At 38.6% G+C, this 20,004-nt stretch overlaps 1 protein-coding gene across 1 annotated transcript in view; it reads right to left on the reverse strand.

Moving 5' to 3' along the window:
* Positions 1–320: 320 nt before the first annotated feature.
* The window catches only part of LOC134212107 (carbonic anhydrase), an 83,330-nt gene continuing 63,646 nt past the window's right edge, over positions 321–20,004 (reverse strand). The window contains exons 2-4 of the mRNA XM_062689650.1: positions 16,653–17,068; positions 14,435–14,506; positions 321–1,721 (exon numbers count right to left, since the gene is read on the reverse strand). Of these exons, the coding sequence (XP_062545634.1) occupies positions 1,413–1,721; positions 14,435–14,506; positions 16,653–17,068 (797 nt within the window). The 3' untranslated portion in view covers positions 321–1,412. The remainder of the gene's footprint in view (positions 1,722–14,434; positions 14,507–16,652; positions 17,069–20,004) is intronic.

Raw genomic sequence — 20,004 nt, forward strand, 5'->3', positions numbered from 1 at the left:
ATGGTACATCGGGCCATATAAACCTCATATAAGGTTGGTGTCTTAACTAAATGCGAGAAAGGCACCACCAACGCTAGGTGGATTAATGTGGGTTTTTACGTCAAATTTTGAAGTAGCGAGGCTCGTTTTTTGAAATAACGTCGTTTTTTTTTATTTTTTCACGGTACAAGCATGGGCATTCGAAAAACCTTAGTGCACTATTAAATTCATTTAAGAATTCAAGATTGTGGCAAATTGTCATAGTTGATGATGCAATGCTAGAAGTGTTTAGTTGTGCAGTCCGTAAGAAGTGATATTAGTTGTAAATAAAACACTTGAGCTTTTCGCATGCTATCAACTAGGTGTTGGTCCAAATATATATTTTTTCAAATAATGGTCACAATAGTAATATGTTTTCTAACATTATTCTCTTGGTGCTAACAGAGCGTTATTTGTTTCCTACTTCTGGGTGCTAATACAACAGCACTCATCTGTTAAGCGGCACAAAAACTGTATAATATTTTGGGAGTTGCTAGTAAAGGTTCTACTAAACTTTATCTGCTCTATTGTTTGCCGGGGTCATTGTCACGCGATGCGATTAATTGACTACCAGTTCCCTGAAATACTGTTTACGGTTCGATTACTCGTTTGTTAACTTGCCGACTGCTCTTATCTTTTCACCATTTCTATACAGTAATAGGCACTTTCTAGGTTTTTTTTTCAGTTTTAGTAAAACTCGACTTTCAAAGTGTTAATAAATGGACCGAAACAATATACGTATTAGAAAATATGTTTAACCTAACAACAATTTTACGTAACAATAAATGGCCAACTGAATTACTCCGATTGTCAACTACAGTACCACCGGAATATTAATATAATATTATGTGTGTACCGGTCCAACGCGTATTAAACAAGTTTTGAATAAAAACAAATTCCAATGATTCTTCTGGATTGCACTGCACCTGCTCCTTAGTGTGGGGCTATGCTACCGAGCTCAGCCGTAACTTAAAACCTGTCTGTCCTTAAGTGTGTTATAATTTCAATACGATAATTCTTTAGTAATAAAAATCCAATTGGTTACATAAAAAGAAACTTTAAATTTATAGAAATCAACATCTATAGGATCGTTTTCATCGTATTCAAATCTGACGGATCCGTATCTTGTACATGCATATATCAACCGTTACTAACAACACAGAAGTTTTGCTTATTGGTTTGTTCACTTTTCACAATCGTGTTGAAACAGACACACTCGACAACGTGAACAAGTAGTGTAACATGTTATTGCTTTTCAATCGTTGCACAACGACAAAACTCAATCGCACTAGGCGCAATGTAAGACTATATCTACAAATAGATATCCATATCATATGTAGTTCTACACAACAGGGTCCGGTGATGATGTGCTTAGTTCGGCGGTTGTCAAACGCTTAGTGACCTCCGAACTCGCGCAGCTCGCGATTGTTCAACTCCAGTGGTGGCCGGTAGTTGTTGACCACCTTGCCGTACTCGAACGTCTTGTGCAGCGAGTCGTCACAGGGGCAGTCCTCCCGGGCATCATAGCAACGCATCTCACGGAACAGTTCCAGCTGGTCGTGGGACACGTCGATGGGATCCTTGAACAGGATCCAGGTAACCGATTCCGTACACGGTGGAGTGGTCAACGAGCCGTGGTAGGTCCAGTAGGCCTTTCCGTTGGGTAGCAGGTTGGCCGGATCCAATGGCTTGTTGATGGTAACCTGGGAAAAGGGAGGAAGAGAAGTTTTAATGTAGGACGGCGGAAAAGGGCGAACTATTAGAATATTTCCACGTCCCGGGTGGTAATGAAAAATAAAATTTGATATGGCACAACAACGTGTCACTCCATCACTTGGAGAAGACCATTAGGTAGGTGTATAAAAGTGCAACACGTGGCACTCATTTTATAGTTCTCCATTACCTGCCGCCGGTTATTATTGTCTATTATTTTTCCTGTAACGATTTAGAAGCAAATAATCGTCTCGCTTGCGGTTGCCATCTAAAGTAATCAAAGAAATTGAACAATACACTTGAAGAGGTACGTTACGTGAATGTACGCACGAGAAGTGTCCACTTTCAATTTCCTGTCCATCCGTATAAAGGAGCGCCATTATTCCCACATGGAAATCAATGGAAAGCTTAATATCTGGATAGATCTTCTGCTAAATGTGGTCACATTTTAAGTGGTTTAGTCCCTTAGCTGTTCCAGGCGATAAATTTGTTAGATACTCCGGGAGAAAATTTGCATCATCCTGTGAATGCAAATTATTCACTTATGGCTTGCATTGGAAAGAGTTGCACACGAGTGCATCGAATAGCCACAGAAGATGCGATGACTGTGAGGTGTTGTGTGAAATAAATTACGCTTCGAATGCTAATCTGTCGTGAGGAATGACTAATACCGAATGCAATATCGCCCTATCTCCGTGTTGAATATAGCGAATATCTGGAACCAGTGTACTCCAAACCATATTTTAAAATGAGTAAATGCCAAAACTGTTCGTAAGTTTTTTTTTCTATTGCATTATTTACACAATATTATTATTTAGACTGCAAAAGCCTCCAGAAGAATATAGTTTAGGAAAATGGTCATTTTATTGGAGAAATTAAGGTCAAAGTTTCAAAGTATTTCAAGTGTTCAATGAAGCAAAGCATATCTGTAGTAGCATCAATAAATTTTGTAAGGCTTTACTGCCTGTAACCGCAAAAATGTCCCATATGAATAGGAACAGGCAGTTCAAATGGTCTAAAAAAAATAGAGATGTGCCGACAGTTTTTGCATTGGCGCGCCGCAATTTATCACGCCGGTTGAAATTTTTGGGGAGTCTACAATAATAAAAAAATGTAAAAATCAGTGAAAATTCCGTAAAGTCGTCGTAGAAATTACGTAGAATTTCCCAAACAAAATTCTCCAAATTTTCCTGAGAAAATTTTGAAGCATATCTTGAGGAGATTTCAAAGAATCACTCGAGAAACTCCGAATAATTTTCCAAGGAAATTACGAAGTGTTTGCCAAGTTCCCCGAAACAAATTTGCCGAGGAAAGTGTATTTTTTTAGGTAACTTATTTTGCACTCACCGCATCAAAACAATGCCGCTACAGTATATGTAGGTTAACATGCGAGTGGTTTTGAAGGAACTGGTTTACGGTTGCGCTATCTACTCATTTCCTAGCGGCAGATTTTGCTTTTCCATTAATCCATTCCGAAGATTTTTTTGACGAAATTCCAAAGATTTTGCCAAAGAAAATTTCGTGGGATTTCAAAAGAATATCGTGAAGAAATTTTAAAGCTTTTGTCTAGGAAGTTTCGAAATATTCCGATGAGTTTTTGAAGAATTTGCTAAGGAAATCATAAGGACAGGATCACTGTCTATTAGATATTAAAGATATTTTAGTTACCAGATAAAGATTGTCGCTTTGGTTCCCTTTGTTCTGCTGTCCGAAACATGTGTGGTACCTAACTGTCAAATTGTATATATTTTTCCTTCATTAACATTCAGATCCCCTATCCTTGTCAGCAAAAGATGTTCCGGACAGCGACGATAGCGACAATCTTTATCTGGTAACTAAAATATCTTTTCTAGCCAGTGATGTAAAACGCCACAAAAGTGTCATGGGATTCTTTTTCTTCTTCTTATTGGCATTACATCCCCTCACTGGGACAGAGCCGCCTTGCAGCAGAGTGTTCATTAAGCACTTCCACAGTTATTAACTGCGAGGTTTCTAAGCCAAGTTACCATTTTTGCATTCGTCTATCATGAGGCTAACACGATGATACTTTTATGCCCAGGGAAGTCGAGACAATTTCCAACCCGTAAATTGCCTAGACCGGCACCGGGAATCGAACCCAGCCACCCTCAGCATGGTCTTGCTTTGTAGCCGCGCGTCTTACCACACGGCTAAGGAGGGTCCCAAATGGGAAATGGGTCATGGGATTGCTATCCAGTATTTTGCGCTCGGTAATGGCGGCCTAGTGAGTGCCTTTTTGACATTCAAGAGGTAGAAATTTTTTACATATTTTAATCAATGTAGGCCTATATTCAAAGAGAAATATTGGCACTCATCAGCTATGCATTGAACCAACAATTTTGTTTATCAAAAGTCTAAACATATCCGCCGTCGTAATTTTCTATAGTTGCAATTCTTTTACAATTAACATTTTTTAATATGATTTTTGCCTTTCTCGTATACTAAGTATACGGTAAAGGCTATATGATCGCTCCAAAAACAAACTTTTTATAGAAGGCCCGGAGACCCATAGTGTTATATACCGATCGACTCAGCTCGACGAATTGAGGTGATGTCTGTGTGTATGTGTGTGTGTGTGTGTGTGTGTGTGTGTGTGTGTGTGTGTGTGTGTGTGTGTGTGTGTGTGTGTGTGTGTGTGTGTGTGTGTGTGTGTGTGTGTGTGTGTGTGTGTATGTGTGTGTGTGTGCGCACCCACCCAAAAAAAAATGTCACTCATTTTTCAGGCACTTATCCTTAACCGATTTACTCGCAACAAGTTACATTCGACGCAGGATACTTTATCATTGTGTCCTATTGAAAATTGGTCAGATTGGACTATGGGCTCGGAAGTTATGGCCAAAATACCACATTTTTATAGAAAAATTTAGAAAAAAAATGTCACTCATTTTTTAGGCACTTATTCTTTACCGATTTACTCGCAACAAGTTGCATTTGACGCAGAATACTCTCCCATTGTTTCCTATTGAAAATTGGCCAGATCGGACTATTGGCTCATGAGTAATGGCCAAAATACTATTTTATAATGCACGAGAAAGGCACCATCACCGCTAGGTGGATTAATCTGGGTTTTTAAATTTACAGCGGAAGAATTCTGAAGCCACAAGCTAACTATTTTTAAAAACTTTGTACGGATCTTTGGACTTGAAATGTGTGTGTGCAAGAGGTTGCAAAGAAAACTTAATTTGGTATTCAGACATTTGATTATTCCAGCCAAGAAGAAGTTTATGTTACCTCCTTTTCCATTCAAAAGAAATAAGAGTATCAAGATTGTGACACCCTCGCTGTTCCATTGAATCCATTATCATCACAAGATAAAGCATGAGCGGATGCATTTTGTTGAAGACTATTAGATCATTTTTTAAAATCAACCGTTTTCGCCCATCTAGTCAATGAAAGATCCTTATTAGCCTTTTTTGTGTTCCTGTATTATTCAATATATTCAGTAGAAATCTAAAAACCACAAAGTAAAGCATTAATACTGGTAATGAATCTAATTAAATATTAGAAAACTTTTGTAAGCCTTGTATGCTGTCAAATGGTTGGCATGTTGACATAAGTTTGTTGACTACAAAAAAAACAGTGGATCGAGGCATACTTGATGAGTTCCAATGTTTTCTACCTCTTGAATGTCAAAGTGCGAGGAACTCACGCCGCCATTATCGAGCGCAAAGTACTGGATTACTAACTCGCCCATAACTTTTTTGAAAAGTTATTTACAATTCGGATTTTTTTATTACCATGTAATACCTAAAGGATCCTGGAACTTTGTCAAACAGATCATTGTTCTAAATACAAAGTGGGTGACATAAGGGCCATCCTGACGGAATCCAAATTTAAAAGTACTGGCGTTTTCAAGGGCACATCACTCAGTACGGAAGCAATGCACAACTGTCATTTTTATAATTTCACGCATGCTGCAACGCAGCAAATCTGAAATAATCAAAATGACAGTTGTGCATTGTGCTTCCGTATTAATTGGTGTAATGCGAGTACTTTTAAATTTGGATTCCGTGAAGATTGCCCGCAAAGCGAAATTTAAAAAATGTCACGGAATGGAATGACATGACATGACGAAAATTGCTCCGGGAGCTCCTCCAAAAAATCCTCGGGAATTCTTCCGGAAGTTTCTCCGAGAATCCATCCGGCATCCGGAATTCATTGCGGCAATTCCTTCGAGAGTTGGTCCGAATTCCACCAGGAATTCCTTCGAGAGTTCCTCCTGAAACTTCTCCAAGAGTTTCTCCGCGAATTCTCGTCCTCCGGGGCTCCTACGAGAATTCGTCTAGGAATTCATCCGAGAGTTTCTCCCCGTATTCTTTCGGAGTTCCTCCAGAAATTCCTTCGAGAATACCTCATGGAGTTCCTATAGGAATTCCTCCAGTAGGTTCTCTGGGATTTTCTTCCGTGAGTTCCTCCAGGAAATCGTCCAGAAATTCCACCGGGAGTTCCACCAGTTGTTCCTCCGGGAATTCATTCAGGCTTTTTTGCAGGAATTAATTAAGGCTTTCTTGAGAAATTTACCTAGAAGTTTCTACGAGAGTTGCTCTAGGAATTCCTTCGGGAGTTCCTCTTGGAATTTCTCCAGGATGTCCTCCGGGAGTACATTCAGGGCATTAATTCAGGCTTTCTTTCAGGAATTCATTTCGGCTTTCTTCAGGAATTTATCTAGAAGAAGTTCCTCCGAGAATATCTCTGAGATTTCCACCGTGAATTTCTTCGGAATGTCCTCTAAGAATTCTTCCAGAAGTTCCTCCTGGAACCAGGGATGGAAAAAAAATCAAATTTTCAAAAAATCGAGAATGATCAAAACTCACCCGCGATCTTACTTTTAAATTGTCAAGTGAAAAAAACTCGCCATCGATTAAGAATCGTTTGAAAATCGTATCTTGATTTGAAGCATTTACCGTTTCGTTTTGTAATCTTTTTCCTTACTACCATGGAACCATAACGGCAAATAGAAGATACATATAACGGTACTGTTGACAATTAGCTGATATTAGTAAAGATTTATGTTTGAATGAAAATTCTGTGTTTATTATCGTTTGAGTACAAAATTTGAGAAGATAACTCGCCCACTGTTTTTACGTGAAAAGTTTTCACATGAAAACTGCAGTCATTATCGTCTGATAATGATTCAGCACAACACTGCCTGGAAATGCTCCGGGAGTTCCTCCGAGTGTACCTCTGGAAATTCTTCCGGTATTTCTTCCGGAAGTTCCACCAGTAGTTCCTCCAGGAATTCATTTAGGCTCTCTTTCAGAATTTCATTTAGGCTTTCTTCAAGAATTCATCTAGAAATTCCTCAAGAAATTACTTCAGGAGTTCCTCTGGGAATTCCTTCTAGAGTTCATCAAGGAAGTCGCCCAGTACAATTAATTGTATATTATTATAATATTATAATTGTATATTATTAAAATCATTTTTGTTAAATATCTTAGCTGTGCATATGCACAGCACATGTTTCGAAATGGACAAATTGATATGGAAGTTGCGATAAAGCATCCACGTGTCTTGGAGGGACTCGAACCCTCAACCTCCTACTTTCTAGATAAGCGTGATAACTCCTACACAATAAGACCACTTAAAGGTCCCGTTTGCGGAAAAGCCATCAGAATCCGAGTACCAACCTCCACCGCGGTTAGTTTTTTACCTTTCTCGTAAAATAAAATTAAAATTTAAAAAAAAAATCAAAAACTCCTGCAATGCATTCAAATAAATGCAAATAAATGTGAATTGATGGAAATAACTGAGTCTATCTCCCTAATGTGCAATTTTGACCTCTCTTATGTGCTTTTTCTGTTACTTTTATGTGTTTTCTTGTTTTATAACACACGAGAAAGACACCATCACCGCTAGGTGGATTATTCTGGGTTTTTTTTATTTAATTTGATGTGCGATAATTCATACATTTTTGAATCCATTATAGGGCACTGCACGGAAACATCTCTTTCTCTTTCGTTCCTCATAAATTTTGACGTTTACTGGCCTTGTTGTTTTCTAATTTCTTTGCAGTGAGAAAGAGACAAAGCAGTCCGTGCAGTGTCCTATTGTTTTAAATAAACACACAACGCGGACGTTGTATCGACGGGCTTGGTGGTCATATGGCTACCGCTTCTGCCTCATACGCAGGAGGTCGTGGGTTCAATCCCAGGCCCGTTCAATTCTCCTACTTTGTATCTTTTCATATATTACTCATGTTCTAGCAAACGCTAGAACTGGAAATGGATTTTCATACCGTTTCTATCTTCTATCCCTATAACTACAACTTGATTAGTTGTAGCAGGTAAATGTTAAGAGTTCGAAATGAGCGAAAAAGTTCGTTTCGGCATCCAATTAGAATACTACACCACCCTTTCATTACTATCACATCGGCAACTCGTTAACCAAGACGAACCTCTGCCATACAACCTAACCCCCAGAATCCAATAAAATTCCGCAGTAACTCGTGGCGAGTGCAGAGGTGTTCTCGGCTTGCAGTGGGCGAGTGACTGCATCATCAATTCTTTCCCATCCCCGATGACCGTGAGGACGTGGCCAGCGCCGTTATCGACTTTCCAATACTAGAGCTCTCGGACTGTGCACATTGAGGTTGGAGTGCAAATCCCATGCTTCCATCCATTGGTTCCCTGTGCAATTGCGATTGTTCTGGTCGATCACGGAGTAGCAACTACGAAATGCACGGTCAATCATGCTCATGCTCAACACACAACGCGGACGTTGCATTGTGAGCGTGATTGCGTCACCACAGACAAACAGACGTAACAGCTTGAACATTTATCTGAAAAATCCATCGCCCAACTCCTCTAACACCATCTTGCGAGCATGTTACACGAAACAATGTTTCGTATGACATTGTCACCAGAAGGCGCTTGAGTGAAATGACAAACTCGAAGGATTGCTACGCTAGCGCCTCTAGTTGTGAAACGCGCAGTCAATCGAATTCAAATTGATCATTGAAATCATGTTCGATGGTAATTTCTCCAGTGTTACGTCTGTTTGTCTGTGGCGTAACGTTCATCAGCACTCAGAAATAAAGTTAAACTGGTTTAGATTAAATCTTAAACTTGTAAGCAATAAACGATATTGAAATGAATCTAGTATATGAAAGTATATTGTCAGATTTTCTGGATATGATACACTGCGCGGCGTTTGTAATGTTCCCAAATTGGTACTTGCACAAAACTTCACGCGGCGAATGACTGTCGAAAGGTACGGCCGCGACAAACGATACACCGCAATGCTATTCATCCATAAGAATCAAGTAAACGGGGTGCAGAAAGCGCGGCGGTACCTTTCATGAAAGGTTCGCCGCGTGCAATTTTGAGAAAATCAGACAATACTATTGATGTTTTTAATTTAACCTATATCAGGATATCTCAATGATATACATATTCTAATTGATTACTCGAGCAGCCGTACTTCAAGTCAAAGCACCCGACACCACATTTTCGCAATCTTTTCGGAAAAACGTGCAGTCAAGTTTGCATCCCCATCACTCTGTAAGTGAAATAAAAATATTGGTATTAAAATACAGCTAGGAAGTTACTTATAAATAATACCTATCGAAATCGATTAAATAAATCTGTTCAAGTTTTAGGACAAAGTGAACAAAAATTCCGTTGCTGCTCATGTTGATTTCGGCGGATTTGATCGAGACATCTAGCATCTGAACATCCCCTCAGCGGGAAGGATGTAAGTTGTGATATTATATGAACCAGAAACTATAAAAATGGTTAAATCTCCTTATTTTAGGACCCTATAAAATGAGCTACAAGAAGCCTACAATACCATGTGCTGTTCAAGTGCTTCAACGGCACACACATCCTGTACAGACCAAGTACCATTATCCGAACGTTTGCGGTGGTGGCCGTTCTCATGTGATATCCGACATTTCCTGATCCTGAACAAAACAGGCTTCCTTCCCAGTGGTATATGCAGATCATCAAGAGAAAATCAATCCTACGGATGGCCACCCTGAGAGTTCAAATTTGTGGTTACCAATTTAAAAGCCGATTGTTTGTTCGCGATCATAAATCAGATGAATACTGCTCAACAAAAGAACAGTGCATATGTATAATTATTATTCTATCGGAAAATAAAATGTTTTCTTTGTAAATATTTATTTACACCCGACAATTATTTGTATTTGATCATTAATCATTAGGAATTGTAAACACTGATGCAGAATCCACCTACGATCAATTCAATCTCCCGACAAAATAAACTATCCATTATAAAGTCACACTAAACTAAAGTCATATAAATCGAAGTTATACTAAGCCGGTATAGTTGCCACTTAATCGAATATGGGGTCAACCAGGCGAGTATCGGTTTAGCGTAACATGTATTCTATTTAGAATTTATTTTTTCCAGAGTGAGTGTTGCGTTTTAGTACAAAACGCTAACTTCAACGCTCAGCGCGACGATGGAAGTAAATGATTTTGAGTGATTCTTAAACAGTTTAGCCAAAACAGACTCTGTCTAAACCACCAAATTAACCTTTGAAGTGATAGGGTATCTGTCCCTATATCCATCTCATTAAGCAAGCGTGAATGTTTTAAACATCAATAACTCAAAGAAAATGCATTCGATCCTGAAATAAATATAAAAATCCTGCTTGCTCACATTCATAAATTATCCTAATCGCATTAAATATCGCATTTCATTTCAATAATTAACCATATCAATTGATTAAGATTCCACCGAATTGTACCGATATCCATCTCATTGTAAAATTTTCATCTTATTGCATGCCCCGATATCCAGCTCATTTTTTACTCACTCAAAACTGCATCTCACACCACCGCCAGTATGCCCGCCCGGCATAGATTTCTTTATAGCTACGACACAGATATGCTCGTTGCATTGAAGATGACAGCTCCGATGTAGATGTTTTTGTTTTGTTTAATGAATAATCGATATCAACACGCTTTGTGACGTAATGTATAGATTTGTCTATTCGTCAAAATGTACAGCATCTTTGCCAGCTAGCGCATGCGCATCGTGGTGCTATGGAAACGATGGAAACATGCGTGCTGTGATGCCAAATTCGTGGAATTTGGAGCAGCGCAGTAGAATAGATGATTTTTGATCATCCTCAAATTCATTATTAGAACATTATTTGAAGCTGAATTTCAAATCTTTTGTTGTTTCCACTATTATGGGATGTAGCAGAAATATATTCATAGCCGTTTGGCTTTCAAAAGTAGCGAATTACTAAGTATAATTTATGAACATCATCCTAACAATTTCATGCCATCTGGCATTCCTGTATTTCTACGACAGTGATAAATTGCGATTGAAATATGTTCAAGTATGTTTCTGTAGTAAGAAAAATTCATCCTATTATTTTCCGGCTTTCTGAAGCTAATTATTTAACAATAATCATTGGATAATTTAATCCTTAGTTCTAAGAATGTGTTGTGTAGTGATTTATTGTGTTATATATAGTGTATGTTCTCCAATTCAAATGGAAAAAATAGTGCCGGTGGGTGATGAACGATTTGTACGGATGAGCAAATGAAGCGTATGAAGTGAAAATTCCATCTTATTGAAGTAAGTGTTCTGTGTTTCATTAAAATTTAACTTTATTTCATAATTATTGCTGTAACTTTTGGAAACATTATATAAATTAGTTCTAAAAGAATGTGCTTCATTAATTTCTGATTTGAATTAGTGCGCATATCGTGTGTTTCATTCCAATGAAGTTTACCGTATGCAGAATGAGATGAATATAGGGGCTGAGATGGAGATGGGAGCATATACCCTAGTTAGAAAAATCGAAATTATCTTACAATAAAAATCGAACATTCGATTCACCGAATAATTACAAATTAGGAAAGTCAGCTTGTTTTTGTTTTGGTCTTTATCTGGAGATGTGTTGAAAAGAAACTCTCGCATATTATAGTTAGGGGTCGTTCAAAAATTACGTTCAAGGTTTAAGGGGGGGAGGGGGTTTGAGTTTTGTGACAGTTTGTGACAGGGGGATGGAGGAGGGTTCGTCTTATGTGACGTCCATCCACAAAAAAATTTGAGGGTATTTTGGGAACAATTTGCTTTTTAAAAACATTATCAAACTTTTAGTAAGGGACATAACTCACTACGATATTGTAAAAATAGTGTCTAATGGCTGTCTGTTAGAAAATAAGTGATGGGAAGATTTGTCCGCAGAAGATGGTCGAAGGCCAGTAAATCGACCGAAACGTCCGAACAGTCTGGCAAAGTTTTGTTTTGTAATTTTTCGCCGAAAACAAATCGATGAGAATCCCCACCAGAAATTTCGCGGCGATTGATCATTATGAACATAAAAATAGTGTACAAAATAGAAAAACTAAAATAATCGCTAACATATAAAATACACATGTACGTACAGGGGGAGGGAGGGGGTCAATGATTTGTGACAGTTTGTGACAGGAGGGGAGGGGGGTTGAAAATACCGAAAAACGATGGACGTAATTTTTGAACGATCCCTTATGTTATATACAGAAGCAAACGGTATAAGAATCTTCAAAACTTGGAATGCGACTCTGCATTATACGAAGCCACACCAAAACTGGTTCAAAGTTTTTCCTCTAAATAATTCACGAGATGATAAACCATCCTTTACAAAGCAATCGTTTGTGCTAGAAAATCAAAAATTATGATTTTGGTTTATCCAGTTTTCCGCGAGCGGTAATGGCCGCCAGCTTGCCTGCGGGTTAGTCTCTGATTTGACATTTCTGGAGGTCAACTGCACCCACCATTCAAGCATTTTGATCAATGTGGTATATAAGAAGGCTTGAATTCACTGAATCAGCACCTTCTTATATGCAACATTGGTCAAAATGCTCGGAGCGGTGGGTGCAGTTGACCTCCAGAAACGTCAAATCAGAGACTGACCCGCAGGCAAGCTGGCGGCCATTACCGCTCGCGGAAAACTGGATAAGCCTTAATCATATGTAACGCGAGATTTGTTTACTTATGCCCTTGTCAAAAGTTGGGCTAGAGTCAAAATGGCAAACCAATGATCTAAATTATGTTTTGACGTTGGACAACGTCCTATGGCCCATCCAGAATGGTGAGCAGGTTTGGCGGCAGGTTTTGACAAAAAATACATGGGTTAACTGTCAAAACGCGCCGCTGCGCTCATCATTATGTGGGGCCCTTTAGCCAAAGGTACTGGGTATCAAAGCAGAAGCTAAAATTGGGGACCGTCACGAAATCATGTAAGATTTTAAACGTTAATAGCGACATTATCTTTCGATGGATTTTGAAGATTCATATATCAATCGACTCAAAAACTCTCCAGCAATTTTTCAGTTTTATTGAAACTCAAAATTATTTACGATAAACTATTGAAAATTTAAATTCTTGTCATACCCAGTAAAATTTTCAGAACCAACCAATCTTGTTCATGCATTCCCAACACAGACATCAGATAGCTGTAAGTTGCGGGCCTTTTGGTCAACCGCAAGATTTTCTTTGTGTATAAAATAAGCAATGCCTGCCGCGTGCGAGTCATTCTTTAGTTTCGCTTGCTTGTTTGTATTGGTATAAAACATGAAGAAGCATAAATTGTACTTTTCCCATAGTTAAAGTTTTTATTTGCTGGGAGATGAAACACGCACTATCTAATTGTTTTATCATTATTCCTGTTTTTCTTCAACTCAATTATTCAAATTCACGAATATAAAATTTATTATAGCCTATATTTTAATCTAAATAAAAAAAAACTTTTTTGTAGGCATTGTTCATGGTTGATAGGGAACTGTAATATTATGACAAATGTAATAAAAAGTGTTATCTAAGGTAAAAACCAAAGTAATCGGAAGTTTAATTTGTGGTAGGTAGAAGGAATTTATTTCCAGTGTGAAAGAGGTGAACCAGCCAAGAGCTGAAAACCTCTTCAATAAAGAAGAAAAAAGAAAAAAAGTCCAGTGTTTTGGGAAATTGTGTTTTTTACAAATTCAATGAAGTAACATTGATCCAATAGGAGGAATTATCGCTCGAATTTGGATCTTTCTGAAAAATTTAACTCGGATCCCTAAACTCGCCGAAAGTTTTCGAATGAACAAAAATTTAGGCATTTTCAAAGACCTCGTGCAAGTAGTGGCCCGGTCTCAGCGAGAATTACTCACGTGCAATAAGCTCTTTTATTCTTTTCTGAAGTCATGATTTTAGCCCAAGCATTGCAGGTGCACCATCAGTACAAACTCGCCCAACTTTTTCCTACTACAAGCCACCAGAAGCAAAGAAGGTATTTATTATAGCCATAATGTCGTCGCTTTTGGTTGAAGTTTACAAATCACTACTGAGAAGAAACTCTTTCAAATCTCATGGTTCTGAGTAAATCTAATAAATTGATTTTTGTACACAAAAAAATAATATAATTCTATTAAGAAACGTGTTCATGATAGACAAACCACGAAAAGAGTAAATTCTTTGCACCGGTTGGGATTTTGTTGGAACACATTGCTCTATTCGATATTATTATTTATGTATGGCTTCATCTGGTTAATCCCTTTACTGGAGATACGAACAATTTACTTTCTTCACATTTTATGAAAACTAGAATCAATGTGAAGACGAATGTTATCACATTGTTCTCCCGAAGACGTGATGATGATTTTTTTTTCCAAAATGGGCACTGTTGGTTATGTAACAGGGAAGGGTTGAAAACTGCTGACTGATGGATAAAAATACTCACTTTGTCACCCTTGTGTGTGATGAAGGGCAATAGCTTCGCAATTGCATCCAGCTCCGGGTGTGGCCTGCCGACCTGTAATGGAAAGTGTAATAAAATTAAATTTAATAAAAACTGTACAGAGCGTATTCTGTCTCTATGCCATTGTTTAGGGCTAAAAACAAGGTTGCAAATGATGTTCCTTCATTTCAATTCCTTGTTTTCTATACTATATTAGCGTGTCTAGACTAAAGTCAGCTCTTCCTCGTACTGGACAAAAAGACGATCTTTCAGTTACGATACGAGACATTGCAAATACCTACATATATATTAAATTGCAAAATGACTTACAACCGTTGAGCTTTGTGACGACAGTTTCGTTGTTTTTTTTTGTTGCCAATAAAACTAAAAAAGTTCCAGTATAAACATAGACCAACGGAAGAAAATAGAGTAATTTGTGTGCAGCTATTGCCTGCATTTGCTTACATTTAAATTTGCCTATATTAAATGACATGATCATCATGCAAACTGGTTCGGTTAAGCCGGTAGCATGTAAAAAAGTTATAAAACACCGGTTAATGAAAAAGCTAATCATGCTTACAATAAATGCAGTACACTGTAATAGATGACCTTCAACTTGCTAACTTTACACCCAACCAACTTGTGGAGATCGTGTCGAACTCGGTGGTGTGGAACTCGATCACTGCTGCTTAAGATACTGCGTCGCGGCTAAAACGACTCGGAAATCGGTCCCTTGTTTTAGGGCTGCACACATTCTTCCAAGTACCTAATGCCTCGCTCATCGAAGTCACGTGCATGGCTTGCGCTAGGCTCGTGTAGCGGTTTACGACGATCATATCTCAGTTTCGAACTCTGTGTAGGCAGTTTTTAGCCGGCAGGTAGATGTCCAAACGCAACGTTGGAACAGGTTACAATGAGAAACGAGATCAGATAGTGTAGGAAATATTGTTTCTCATTTCCCGGTGCAACAGTTTGTAGATAATGTAATTACATGTTGAAAATTAAAGCAAGAATTTGTGGTTTCATGTACAAAAGTCAGCTACAGAATTCTACTGAAAAACAGCTCTGCTGTCAAACAAACATCCCTATAACTAATTAAGATCATGCCTTTTAAACAATGCGGTATACCGCCACTGTCACAATATTAAGTCCGGTGCGCAAAATCATCGTAAAACAACGATGCTCCGTTACTGGACTACTGATGAACGTTAAATTATTCTATTCCAGCTAATACGGTAATTACCCCGACGTCGTCGCCAGCGAGAAGCATCAATTGTGCGGGGTTAGATCGTTGGCTATGCGACACTCCGGGCATTTAAGCGCTTGGGCATTACTCAGCACTGCCTCTCCCTAGAACTGCAGTAGGTACGGCGTGGCGTGACGTAACTGCCTCTAATAGTCGCCCTGCACTAAAGCATGACTCCAATAAGTGAACTTTAGCACCGGCAATGAAACCTGTTTAGGCGACGACCGGTAGTCTGCTGGCTGAGTAACGACTGATTGAACTACAATTCGCACACCGGTTCAACCCATGCCCTACACAGACTGGTTGGTGCAACCGGTGTGAATTGTGAATTGCGGAACAGAAATGCAGTGACTGTGACACACACCATGGAGGCGGATTTGCTATGATTGAAATGCCGAAGTGCCCTTCCGTATATAAATCTGACGGATCCAACGATCTAGATCGTTCTTGATGATTTTGATACGCATCATCGCACGAATCAATTTACATAGGCATTGATGGCGCATGAAGGATGTCACTCAATTAGCAGAGCTAACTTTTTTATTACACTGCATTTGTGTCATTAACGCACATGAAATGGAAAGGTTAGCAACAAGCGCCTGTTCAGTGAAGCAGTAAGTACCTACGTGTTTAAGATTCGATTTGACTAACTGCATGAATAGTCATAGGCAATAATGGTGAGAGAAATATAGGCCGTGCTCTAGTCCCACTGAAGAATACGACAAAAGGGACAAAGAGAAGCCTATATAAGTCATATAAGTACATAGAATATGAAAGACAATCTTATACTTTGTTTTCGGATTAAAACGATTTGTAGAACAAAAAACAAAGTCAAAATTGGTGTCAAATCGATGGTGCATTGATTTTTCTAAAGCTGCACGTGTTATATTCACATTGCAACAAATTTTCAATCAAAAGCCATAAAAATCGCCTAACAAGGAGAACTAACGTCTATATTAAGTTTCTAATACAAACCTGCAGAAAAACTCCCAACACAGCCAGCCCATCGGGTTGTCCGGCAGCTTCGGCGAAGCTTTTGTACTTGCTCTGGTTCCAGTGAACGAGATGCAGCTCGCCCGCATAGGAAACTCCATCCACCGTATGCTCCGAGCCGCGACGGTCCGAGCAGCCCCAGTGTGCATGGAACTGCTCCAGGACGAAGATTTCGTCGTTCAGCGGTCCGCCGGTCAGCTGGGATCCCTTGCCGTTGACATCTACGCGCCAGCAGTAGCCCGGATTTACCAGGCTGCGTGTGTTCTCCGGGACGTACGTCCAGCGCAGCGGGTTCTGCTTCAAGTCGCTCGACTGCTGCGTTTTGTCTGTGACAATGTCTATCGGCGATTGACGTTTGCCGGCGGCCTGTGGGTACATTTCCGGCCAGACATGAGGTCCTGTGGAGGGGGAGAAGAAAAAATCGTAATGCATTACTATCATGACGGGAGTAAACGTGGTGTTGTTTTTGTCATTGCTGTTCGGGAGGCAGATAGTGGTACTTGCATATGTGCTGGAGGCTATATCGTGCCAGCCAATCACTTTTACCTTCGTCGCAAGTCGCCCAATCAGATGGTTATGCACGTGATTACTGATTATGTGGAGCTTCGATAAACGTTTTTCAATTGTTTACAGCTTAGTCCTATTCGTCCAGTAATACTTGATTCAATTGATAAAGGTATGTCTATTACTGTTTCCTAGATAAATATTGTTGAAAGGGTATCTGTCTCCAGTAGCCAGTTTCCCTTTCAACTTGATCCATATCGGTGATTGTAATACAAACAACGTTATCGTGACTTAGATTTGGTTCTACAGGTGAGCCACATTGTATGCCAGTAAATAAACCGTAAATTATTTTCTATAAATCATGCTGACTGGTTTCTCGTGATATAAGTTTGTGTAAACATTATTAACTGTTTGCTAAACAACAATAAAGCTAGTTAAGCAAATCTCTAGAACACAGTTTCATGACTGCATTGCCAGCATTGATAGTCAGAATTAGTTCTGGACATGATTTCCCAGTGAAAGCTTTAGTGCCTGCTTCCACACGTTGTTCGTCGATGACGATAATGATGAAGTGTCCAGCAGTGAGTGGGTAAATGTTCCCCCACACGTGGCTTATGCATGTGGGCATGTACGGTAGGTAATCGTTCATATTATCCAGTGCGAAGCTTCTCAGCCTATCGGTTAAGGTGAGCATTCTCACCGTACTGATATTTTGGATCAATGATAATAATGATATTTGAAAATTGTCATTTTGCGTGCTCACTCACAACACAAGTATTTTCTGCCATGGTTGCTAAACAAAAGATATGATTTCTACGGAAAAAAGAGAAAAGGTTAGCATTGGATCGTTTCTCAATTCACCTTAATCGTAATTGATGGCGCGACGCTCGTTGACATCGTGGGTGCGATCCGTGCCTAATTGCATTACAAACAGTGGCGCTACCATCGAGTGGATGAAAATTATGCTTGGTATGCAGTTTTGAAGTGCATTCAGTTCTGTTCTTAAATGAAGATTCAAGGGATCATATGCTTTTAACTGAAGTGCTTTTTCTGATCATGAAGAGTAGTCAGCGCTAAAAAACTTCTTAAGCACTACCAATATTTTACGTTAATAGAGATTAATGATGCTTTTAGTTTCCAAAACTCTGTTCAAATTACGGAATTAACCTCAATTAAATTTTAAAGAAACGCCCTGTCTTGAGAATCGCTGTGAAGGCTGTGATTAAAAAAAAACAATCGAAACTAAGTTGATGTCTTAGATCATACTCTGTCTGTAGGTTTATCTTAAAGTTTTTGAACAAACTTTTTTTTTCTCGTCAATTTCGTAATTCCGAGATATTTGTCAATTTCTGATTGATTAATCCTTTTACGATGAACCACACAACATGATACATCATATCATTTTTCGAAAGTTTTGGAAATTTTTCTATAGTGATGAACGTTTTATATTGCGTTCATGCAGGCAAATGAAAAAACAAAATGTACATTGATTTGATGCCGATGCCTCATTTGATTGAGTGCTTCTACAGAAGTTCGTTAAAAAATTAAAAGGTTCAATGGACGAATCCAAGTAAAAATAAGAAGAAGACACACGACGGTGTTAACTTTGACAGATCCTACAGCACAGCATAGGAAGATCATTTTAAAATGCTTATAATAAATTCTAGACAAATTGTAATTAAAATCTGATTGATGTATGATACGAAAAAGTTCCGAACTGTATGATAGATACATGTTTGGAAAATATTCAAAAAATTGAGATAAGCTTCTAAATATGTAATTCAGAACTTTTTCCGTATCGTACATCAATCAGATTTTAATTACAATTTGTCTAGAATTTATTATAAGCATTTTAAAATGATCTTCCTATGCTGTGCTGTAGGATCTGTCAAAGTTAACACCGTCGTGTGTCTTCTTCTTATTTTTACTTGGATTCGTCTATACTGACGTGACGTATTAAATTACAACATACCGTCGTTCGGGTGACATTGGGCCTAGGGGGTAAGATTGGGCCAAAAACGAAAAATGTTTCAACTCCTAATATCTCAGAAACTGTTACGAATTTTGATGAAAACTTTAAACGGTTCGAAATTATATTAAAATTCACGTCTAGGAAATCACAAAACAAATTCCAAGAACTAATTGTGCTCGTACGATAATGCTTGGAATTTGAATGTTTTATGTCCTTTTAGGAGAACTTTACTTTACACTCTGTGCAGCATGAATACTCAGGGGATAAATGAAAACAACGTGTAGCTTAGTTGGAGTTTACATAAAGACTGATCTCAGCCCCTTTATTTGACTTCATCCTACCTAAATCGACGTTGGTTCACCGAGTACGCCGTTATCCGTTTAACGTCATTTCGCCTGTCGGTTACACACTAAATGTTTATGAATGTAAAACTATTGAGCGAATAAACCCGTATTAAAATATTGTCTGTAATGCCCCACAAATCTATTACATAACTAGTTTTTAGATCGATGGATACCTGGTTATCATGTTACGATAATCTGTTGTTGTTTTATCGAATTTTATCAATATTTATATAACGGTTCTGGTTTTTCGTAGCAACGAGCAATGCACGCAAAAAAGGGGTGAGATTGGGCCAAGCCTTCAGTTGATTTGCCTTACATAGTTGGTAAGAGCCGTAATGTAGGCAATTATTTTGAATGAACGATTGAATCGTTTCATCGTCACCGCTGAACTATTTCATTTGGCCCAATGTCACCCCCTGTGCGGGGTGAGAATGGGCCAATTTTGAACAACATATAACTTTGAAGAATTTCCATAATTCATTATTTTTTCCCCACACAGCGGTAAATTTATTAT

This window comes from Armigeres subalbatus, chromosome 2, assembly GCF_024139115.2.
Source record: "Armigeres subalbatus isolate Guangzhou_Male chromosome 2, GZ_Asu_2, whole genome shotgun sequence".
Taxonomy (NCBI): domain Eukaryota; kingdom Metazoa; phylum Arthropoda; class Insecta; order Diptera; family Culicidae; genus Armigeres; species Armigeres subalbatus.